Here is a 9,599-nt window from a genome sequence, read left to right as displayed (position 1 = left end):
GCCGCCTCGTCTCCGTCCTCGGGCCGCGCCCCCGGCGCCGCGCCCGCCGCCGCCAAGAGCCACCGCTGCCCGTTCCTGGGCTGCGCCAAAGCCTACTACAAATCCTCGCACCTTAAGTCCCACCTTCGGACGCACACAGGTGAGCTGAATCTGGGACGCCCCCTCCCCCCTCAGGGACCCCGAAACTGCGTGGCGCGCTGGGGGCGGGGAGGGGGGCGCGCCGGAGCCGCCGCCGCCGCGCCGGGCGGGAGGAGGGAAGGCGGAGGGCGGTGCCTCGGTGGGTGGGGCGCGCGCGGGGGGCGTGGCGGCCACGCGGTCCGGGCGCGCGGATGGTGGCTGCGGCGGGGCTGCGCACATCGGTGCAGACTGGACTGGGGGTTCGCGGCGGGATTTGGCCTGGCAGGCCAGCCCAGCCATCCTGTCTTAGGAATGGGCGCAGTGGATGATGGAGCCCTCCTAGGCCGCGCCCGGCCCTGCCTGTGTGGAGCCTCAGTTTTCTTATCTGTGAAGAGGCGGAGCCGCGTCGCCGCTTCGGGTGGCCGCGCGCACTCGACCGGGAGGGCGGCTGGGCATCTGGCGGCGGGCCACGGGGGGCGCGGCACGTTTTCTCTCCACTGCTCTGAGCTTCTGCGAGGCAGAGGGCGGAGCTGGGTGCGCGGGTGGAGGAGTTTAGTCTGGGGAGAACATGGACTTGACCGGGGGACTCCTGAAGGCTCCGTCCTCACCACGTTGCCCTAGCGCGTTTTTCCCCCGCCACCTGAGGAGGGAGCTGGGAAAGTGCGCAGGGCTGCAGGGAGTGGCTCAAACGACACTAGCACCTTTACTACACAGCCCCGGCATAGACGAGAGCCTGGAGGCTGGCCAGCCCTAGTTACCCGACCCCGTTCCCTTGTGGGCTACCGCCTCCTGCTGGCTTTGTGGGTCATCTCCTATCCCCTCGTGGGTCTCATCCTCTTCCCCTGTCGCTCACTCCTCTCTCTGTCGTCCGTGGGTCCCTCCTTCACATTACCCTGAGAGTTCTCTCCAGGCTAGGAATTTGGGCACTTTGGTGGCCAGCCTAGGTTTGGGCATTAGAGGTGCAAGAAAGGGAAAGGAAGCCGGCGTGAGGGGTCTGGAAGAGCGCTCTAGTGTGGGATGGCCCCAGGCCCCAGTTTCCTCCGTGGGAAATCCTCGCTACTGCCTCTGTCTGCGAGGGTTGCTGTGGAGGCTGTTCACACACGGCCCACTGAAGGCTGGAGTAGCGCCGCCTAGAACAACAAGATCCGAGGCTGTCTTTGGGTCGTGGAGCCACACTGGGGGGCCTGAAGGTGGGGGCTGGAGAAGCAGGAGGGGAGAGGAGAAGCTGGTCCCCTTTGGGAGGCACCCCCCCCGCACCCAGAAACAAACCCCCCCCCCACCCCACCCCACCCCATCCCCGCTATAGGCTCGGATGCAGGATGACTGAGGTGAAGAGTGACCTGTCCCCACCCCGGATGCCCATTGGAAAACCAAGGGCCCATGTGGGAGCCCAGTGGGGAAGGAACCATCTTTCTCACCACTGTACCCCCAGCCTGCCCCCACGTCCCCAAGTGATACTTGCAAGGGGCATGGCCCCAGACTCCTCTCCCTGCCTATCTGCTTGGTTTGTTTTTCCAGCCCCCTTCTAATTGCTGGGGGTGGTGGTGAAAGGGGTGGCCAGACCACCTCCCATTTTGGCACTGAAGGGGTACGCCTAAGGCTTTCCTAGACCCCTTGGAGCATCTGTGGGCCCCAAGTGATTGTGGTGTGGCTCCTAAGCTAGTGGAGAAGGAAGGACGCCGTGCTGTGTCCAGGAGCGGCAAGGCCTGGTTGCCAATGTTTGAGGCTGAGACAGATGGTGGCCCCGCAAAGTGAGGAGCAGCAGGGCACACCCCCTGGCGATCCTTGGTGGCTGTGACTACCTGGGCTTCCCCGCATCCCTCCCAGAGCCTCTTCACAACAATGAATCGGAGCTGTGACTGTCTAGAGGGCTTAGGACACTGCTTGCTCTCCATTTATTCACCTTTTTGCCTCAGGCCATTAGTGTCTCTTGTGCCCCCCCCACCCAAGACTGAGCCTGTCCTAGAGCCCCAGGCCCACTGTGGTGGCCTGTGCCCTCCCAGGGCACAGGAGCCTGGGTCAGCAGGTAGCCAGTGCCTTGCCAATGCATCACTGGAGTCTGCAACTTGCCTCTGGGCAGTCCCGGGAGCAGACTGGATGAGGAGCCATAATTAGGCACCCACTATCTGCAGAAACCAAAGCCCTAATGCCCTCAGGAGGGAGAGTCCTGCCCCTCCCCCCTGCCTGGGGCAGGCTGTTATCTTGGTGGAAAAAAAAACACCCATTGCCTTCAAGTGGATTCTGACTTGTGGGCCCCAAGTGTTAACAGAGCAGAACTGCTTCATAGGGTGTTTGTGGCTGTAACATTTATGGAAGCCGACTGCCAGGCCTTTTTTTTTGTGGCACCACTGGGTAGGTTCGAACTGCTGACTTTTTGTTTAGTAGTGAAGCATAGACTGCTTGTACCACGCAGAGACCTTTGTCTTGGCAAAAGGGAACACTGAATCTCAGCCCGGCCCCATTTTACAGAGGAGCAAATTGAGGGATGGGGTCGGGTCCAGGTTGGAATGGAGTGAAAGGTGCCCCCAATATCATCTTGACCCTTTTTGGCTCAGGGGGGCAATGGGATTTTCACAGGGCCACCCAGCTGTGGGGGGGAAAGGGTATTCCAGAGAGGCACTGGCACCCCACCATGTATGGCCCACAGCTTCCTTGCTCGCTGGCCCTGGCCGGCTTACTCCTGCGTGGGGCGGGTGGGAAAGGACTTTGGAAGCTGCAGGAGATGTTGACGCTGTTGCCGTGGATACAGAGTGTGAGCTCCGTGATAGGGCGGGGGCGGGAGGGAGAGCTAGCTGTCTCCTCACGGCTCTTACACCACCTTTCCTTCTGAACACCCCCACAAACACTGTGGCCCTCAGTGGCACATGGTCCTCCCTGGACCTTCTGGTAGTCTCTGACCCCCTTATGCAGAGAAAGGGCTCAGACCTGGAAGGGTCCTGAGGGGTATATTAGTGCAGGTGTCTCCCCCTCAGCCCTGCTGACATTGGGGCCGCATTGTTCTCTGGGATTGGGGGCTGTCTTATGCACTGTGGGACTGTGAGCAGCATCCCCCATCTCCACCCACTTGGTGCCAGTTGCACCCACCTCCAGTCATGACACCCACAGATGTCCTCAGACATCACCACGTGACCTCTGGTGAGAACCCCTGGTCTAGTCTGAACTCCTGTTTACTTAAGCCTGAGAAACACGGTTTGAGCACCTACTATGTACTGTAGGGACTCCAGCGATGGACAGACTGGTCCCTGTGCCCCAGGACTCAGAGAACTGGAGGAAGAGAGAGTGACTGCTGCCGGGAGGATGGGGGGTCTTGACTAGACCTAAAGTAGCAGGTTGGGCAGGGCAGGGAAAGGTGTGTCCCAGGAGACGGACTAGCATGCTGAAACCTCAGCGCTCTGGGTGGGGGCAATGTGCCTGGGGTTTGAGGATGAGGTGGGGAGGGGGCAGAGCAGGTGAAGGTGAGCTGAAGGGTTCCACTTAATCCCAAAGGCAGGTGGGGCTGGGGGGAGGCTTGGCTTTACAGAGGAAAATCCGGTTATGGGGAAAGGATTATGGGATCCTGGCTTTGAGGAGGGTGGGTCTACCCCCTTCTGAAAGGGAGAGGGTAGGCGGGGCCACCAATTGGGTCACAGCTCGAAGTCCTGGGATGGAAGGGTACAGGAGGGGAGGAGAGGGGCACCTGGGGAAAAGGAGGCCGAGAAAGAGGCAGCTGCCCCCCTTCAGGTCCAAGTTTCCACCACCCCCAAGCAGAGGCTGTTAGCTCCCTGAGCGTCAGGGAGGGGGCACAGGATGGGGGAGACATTGGTGGCTTATCTGGGGGGCCAGTGCCAGGCCCTAGAGGATGGAAGGGAATGGGGGAGCATGTCAGCCTCTTGCTAGTACCCAAAGACTATTTCTCACTGCTGCCCAGCTGCCCGCCAGACCCCCACCACCAATGGGTGAGACGCCTATGCCCAGGGTTGTGGGGGCTCCTGTCCCCTCCAGCTGTTGGGTGTTGGTCCCTCAACATCGTAGGGTGATAACCACCTCAGTCCCATGTCCCATCTCCTGCCTCCTACGCTCCCTGATAAAGGTGGCACAGGCAGGCTGGGAGTTGGTAAGTGATACCAGGGCTGGGTGGGCCGATCTGGGCTGGAGATCTTTCAGCAACCCAGTACACAGGCTCCAAGGGCCTTCTGGGAGTTTCATCCCCTTCCCCCCAAGCAGGTTCCCAGGAAAGATGCCATTTGGGGTGGTGAGCTGGGATGGGGGTCTGCAGGTCGGTCATGCTGCCCCCCTTTTAAATGAATGGGAGTAGTGTTGAGCACTGGGGGGCGGGGGCTGTAATCAGCATTGCAGTGGAACACACAGAGCAGCCCACTTCAGCTGTCAGTTGCCACTGTTTCCTCAGAGAGCCAAGGCTTGGGTGTCTGGGCCTCTTGGCTCTCTCCACACCTAAGTACTAAGCACCTATTGCTTGCCAGCTCCATGCTGGGGACCAGGCAAGGGCAGAGCACTGGCCCTCACAGCTGACAGTCAGGGTATAGGGTATGGGGGACAGGGTTCTAGCAGCAAACCCACAAAGATCTTAGAGGCCAGGATGGGTGACACCAGGCAGAAGAGCTGATTAAGGGGACAGCCACGGAGGGCGAGCAGACCACTGGCATCATGGAAACTTGCTAGGAGATGATGCTGATCAGAGAATAGAGTCGGGCGAAGGGGATCTGAGAAGCTGAATAAGGGGGGGAGGGGCTGCTTAGCTTTGACCCTGAGCAGGATGGGTGAGAGGGCCTGCTCTGTCCACCTGGGGACCCTATTGCCTGCAGCCCAAGCCATCCCCGCTTTTGCAGTGTCTCTTGTCCCCTGAGGAGCTCTGGTGGTGCAGTGCCTAAGGCATTTATTTGGCTGCTAACCAGAAGGTTGGTGGTTCAAACCCATCAGCCCCTCCTTGGAAGGAAGATGGGGCAATCTACTTCTGTAAAGATTTACTACCTCAGAAACCTAAGGGGGTCGCTATGAGTCAGAATCCACTTGATGGCAGAGTTTGGTTTGGGGTTTTCTTGTCCCCTGAGCAGTGGAGGTGGGGGCACCTCTTCCTTTCCTGTGGCCCTCTCCTGTGGAGTCCATCCCTTGCTGCCCACCCCCTGCCCCAGGGGATGACTTTAGGGGGTCAAGGTGAAGGTCAGTTCCTATGCTCTGTACCCCTGCCCTGCCATCTGGCCTCCTACCTTGGGTGAGCCCTCCCCCTCATTGAGGCCAAGCAGGCAGAGCCCCACCACCACCACTACCACCATGGCAGGGCCAAGCTTCCAGGACCATGTGGCCTCTAATTTCCTGAGTACTTCGCCAGGCAGCCCGGCCCACTGTCCCGATCTCACCCTCTCACCCAGACGCAGCCTGAGTCAGAGGGTCAAGTTCACCGCGGCCCCGCCCACCTGGCTCCGGCAGTCCTCACCCACGCCCCGTCCAGCATCTGGAGTCCCTGCCCCGCCCCGTTGTACCCCCAAAATCACGTAAAAGCTTCTCCCAGTGAGGGCACCATGGCTGGCGAGACCTGGCACTGGACAGACCCAGGGGTGACTGGCTGCACGCCCCGCACCCACCACCCACGTGCGCGCACCACCCACGTGCGCAGTGCGATCCGCGGAGGCCAGCGGGGGTGGAGCAGGCGAGCATGTAGGCCGCCCAGGCGACCCTGGACCGGGCCCCTGTCCCTGGCTGGGAGCGGCCACGTGAGCTCAGCTACGTGCGGCAGCTGTGTTCCCAGCGGCTGCACGCGCCACCCCTTTCAACCTGCTCCCTGCGAAGTGGAGGGTGGAGGGGGCGGAGGCGGGGAGGCGGGCTGGTGCCCCAAAAGGGGAAGTGAGCGAGCTGCAGGGCGAACCGAACCGGAGGGAGAGGTCCCCTTGCCTTCTGCATCCACCCTGCAAGATGGCGACAGGACTGCCTGAGCCCTAGGGGGTGACGGCCACTGTCTGAAGCCAGCAACCTCTGCCCTGTGACCAGGCCCCCCCTACCAGACTCAGGTCCCCCGGAGCTGTCAGTTTTTAGTGGCCACCATCTGCGGTGGAGGTCCTTGGTAGGGAGGCTGCTGGGAGCCTCTTGGTTCTGTAGGGGATGCGTTCCCCTGAGGCCCCTCCCCCAGCTGTTGCTGCCCCTGCCTTCCGGGTATCAGGCAGGAGGGGGCCAGTCCCAGGGATTTTTAAGCCATTGATGGTCTTAGGGACACTGAGACGTTCTATGGTTGTGGCCTTCTCCGACACCATCCCCAGAGGTGGCACCAGCCCCTCTCATTGCCTGAGGTCACAGCCTCCTGGGGCCTGTCCACCCCCCAGCTGTGCGTGTGGCCAGAAGCCATCCCTTAGGACACTTCTTTGGGGGGGCCTGCTGGGCCCTGATTACTGTCTTCCGTTGGTGTTGGGGGTCTCTGGCCTGTAGTAGGGCTGGGTGGGAGAAGGAGGGTTTCTTTCTTACTTCTGGGGTCTGGGTGGGGGATGATATCACGGGATGCCTTGGCGGATGCTGGCACCCCCACACACACTTCCTCTCCCTGGCCTCCCCTCCCCCTCAGGGCCACCCATGAGAGCTTGTTGTATGAGCACGGAGATGTCACCGCGTTGCCCCTAGAATCTAGGCACGCTCCTCCCCATGGCTCTGGGCTTGTCCCATGCCCCTCCTGCCGGCTCCTGGTCTGCTCTGCGCTCTCCCTCCCGGAGTCCCTATTTGTGGCCCCTTCCCTGACCCCAGGCCGCAGGACCCCTTCTTTCGTAGGTATGTCCCTGGTCGTCTGGGTCCCCGCAGGTCTTGGAGTCACCATGAGGTGACTGTCCCCCGGCCAGCCCCCTTTTCCTCCTCTAGTTCCAGGAGAGTCTTGAGCACACACGTGGATGCCCAAAGTCTGTCTCCCACCACCCCTTCCAAATCCCTGGGGCCGTGAACGTTAGCTGACTGATTCCGGGGTCCCTGTACGGGAGCAAGGTCCGGAAGGGTGCCAGCCCCGGGTGCGCATGGCCGCTGGGTCTCGGGTGGGGCCGGAGGCGGCCAGAGCTGGACGGAGCTGGACGCTCTAAAGGGCGGGCGCCTGGGGGGATCTGGTCTAAGGGCAGGACCGACCTGCCCCCCTCCCAGCCCTTGGCGCCTAGCTGGGGAGACGTTGAGCACAAACCACGAGTGTGCAGCGGGCTTATGGGGGGTTAATGGGGGGGGCGGGAGACACAGGCCTGGAGCCGAGTCCTTGACAGCAGCCGAGGACAGGACGCGCGGGGCCGGGCTCGTGGTGGGAGGGGTCTGCGGAGGAAGTTGAGGGTGGCAGCCGCCCCTCTAGCGCCATCTGCTTGGTGGGGGCGGGGCAATTCTGGCGGTGGCGCCAGGCCCCACCCCTTCCCGAAGGTCACGCCCCTGCCTCGGCTTGGGGGTGGGGGCGCGCTACAGGTGGGCGGGAGGCCCTGCAGATACCTCAATAGGAGTAGAGAGACCACGATGGACAGTGGCTGAAGAACCTGTCCCGATAATTACCTACACTTGGCTGCTCTAAGCCCCTACGCCCCAGGTGGTTGTTAGGAAAGGAAGGGTGTTGGGGGGTCCGGCATCCCTGGGAGGCTGTGGAATGCCCCACAGGAGGGTGAGTGAGGGTTGGGCCCTCAGTGAAGGAGGGCAGAGGGGGCTGAGGGTGGACACGAGTTGGCCACGGGTGGCCTGATGTGACTCTTACATAACCATCAGCCTCTCCAAAAATCCACCTCCCAACCTGTGCTCGGAACGCATGGGCAGATGCCCACTGGGGTCACATCCTGGGTTAACTTTAGCTTCACCCTAAATTCTTTTTTTCCCTTATTGTAATGAGTGTGTGTGTGTGTGTGTATGTATAAAATGAAGGCACTCTGGTGCTGTAGTGGTTAGAGAATTTGGCTGCTAACCACATGGTCAGTGGTTCAAAACCCCCAGCCGCCCCAAGGGAGAAAAGACAAAGCAGTCGGCTTCAATGAGGACTGACAGCCTTGGAAATTCTCTGGGGCAGTTCCACTCTGTCCTCTAGGGTCTAACAAAGAAGATGACGTTGCATTTTTCACCCATAGGATTCAGTAACATTCATGACCTTCATTTCTTCGTACAACATCTCCACTATCTAGTTTCCAGATATCTCCATCACCCTTAACAGACTACTTCCTCTTTCTGCCTCCCTTCCAACCCTGCCATTGTTGTTGAGTACCATAGAGTCTATTTTGACCTATAGCTCCTCTATGAGACAGACAAAAGCTGTCCCATAGGGTTTTCCTGGCTATAATCTTTACGGAAACAGATAACCAGAATTTTCTTCTGTGGAGCAGCTGGGTGGGTTCAAACCACTGACCTTTCAGCAGCCGAGCGCTTCACCACTGCACCATTTTCTGCATGATCGAGGGTTTCAAATTCATGTCCCGAATTCAGCTTGTAGACTTGGGGTTTGCGTCAGGGGCTGGGGACGCTTTGGGATCTGAGGGGATACCTCCATGTCCCAACCCCTCCACCTTCCACCTTCCAAAGAGGGAGGTGAACGCTGACCGCTGCCTGTGTTCTGCTCTGTGCAGGTGAGCGCCCCTTCGCCTGTGACTGGCCCAGCTGCGACAAGAAATTCGCGCGCTCAGACGAGCTGGCCCGCCACCACCGCACCCACACGGGCGAAAAACGCTTCCATTGTCCGCTCTGCTCCAAGCGCTTCACCCGCAGTGACCACCTGACTAAGCACGCCCGCCGCCACCCCGACTTCCGCCCAGAACTGCTTCGGCGCCCCGGCGCCCGCAGCGCCTCGCCCAGCGACTCACTGCCCTGCAGCCTGGCAGGCAGCCCTGTGGCCAGCCCCTCGGCCAGCCCTGGCCCCGCCGGCCTGTAGAGGCCCGGCCCCTTGGCATGGAGCACCAGCAGCGCCCACGAGGGGAGGGGGCAGACAGGGACTTCCGGCCCCTGCCATCCTTCTCCCCCACGCGTCTAGAAAGTAGGCCCCGGGCTGTCGGGTTCTGGGTGGGTGGCTGGGGTCCGCTGGGAAGGACGTGATTTCTGAGTATGTAAATAGCCACGATTGTTAACTCTCCCACTATCTGTTAAACAGGAACCCCAGCTGCGTGGCCAGTAGGCCATGCTGGGGTCCCTCCTGCCACCTCTCTGCTTCTCCTGGGGGTTGAGACTCCTCCCCCAGGCCCTGGACTCCGCCCCCAGCCTGTTCCCTTCCGGTTTGGGATGAATAGTGCAAAGAGCCATAGATGAACCAGGGGTCACTGTGGGTCCCGCCCCATCCCGGGGCCCTCAACCCCACCGAAAGCCATTGGAGACGTTCAGGGAAACGGGGTGGCCCAGTTGCCCCCTCGGGTACTCAATCTCAGGTGTCCCAGGTTCTGCCCACTGTGCCCAGAAGGGGCCGCCTTGCGGACCCAGGAGGTGGCAGAGGGCGCTAGGGTTTCCATAGGGGCCCCAGGGGCTGGGAGTGGGGACAGGGAGACCCCAGGGCTGCTTCCAAAGAGCGTTGTGACTCA

The 9,599-nt window shown here is 61.0% G+C and overlaps 1 protein-coding gene across 1 annotated transcript in view; it reads left to right on the top strand.

Moving 5' to 3' along the window:
* Positions 1-8,962, top strand: part of KLF16 (Kruppel like factor 16) — a 10,355-nt gene extending 1,393 nt beyond the window's left edge. The window contains exons 2-3 of the mRNA XM_007954615.1: positions 2-139; positions 8,661-8,962. Of these exons, the coding sequence (XP_007952806.1) occupies positions 2-139; positions 8,661-8,962 (440 nt within the window). The remainder of the gene's footprint in view (position 1; positions 140-8,660) is intronic.
* The last annotated feature ends 637 nt before the right edge of the window (positions 8,963-9,599 follow it).

This window comes from Orycteropus afer, unplaced genomic scaffold, assembly GCF_000298275.1.
Source record: "Orycteropus afer afer isolate SDZICR_OR568_19922 unplaced genomic scaffold, OryAfe1.0 scaffold00466, whole genome shotgun sequence".
NCBI lineage: Eukaryota > Metazoa > Chordata > Mammalia > Tubulidentata > Orycteropodidae > Orycteropus > Orycteropus afer.
The sequence above is the reverse complement of the archived record's forward strand: the minus strand, read 5'-3'. Positions and strand labels throughout refer to the sequence as shown.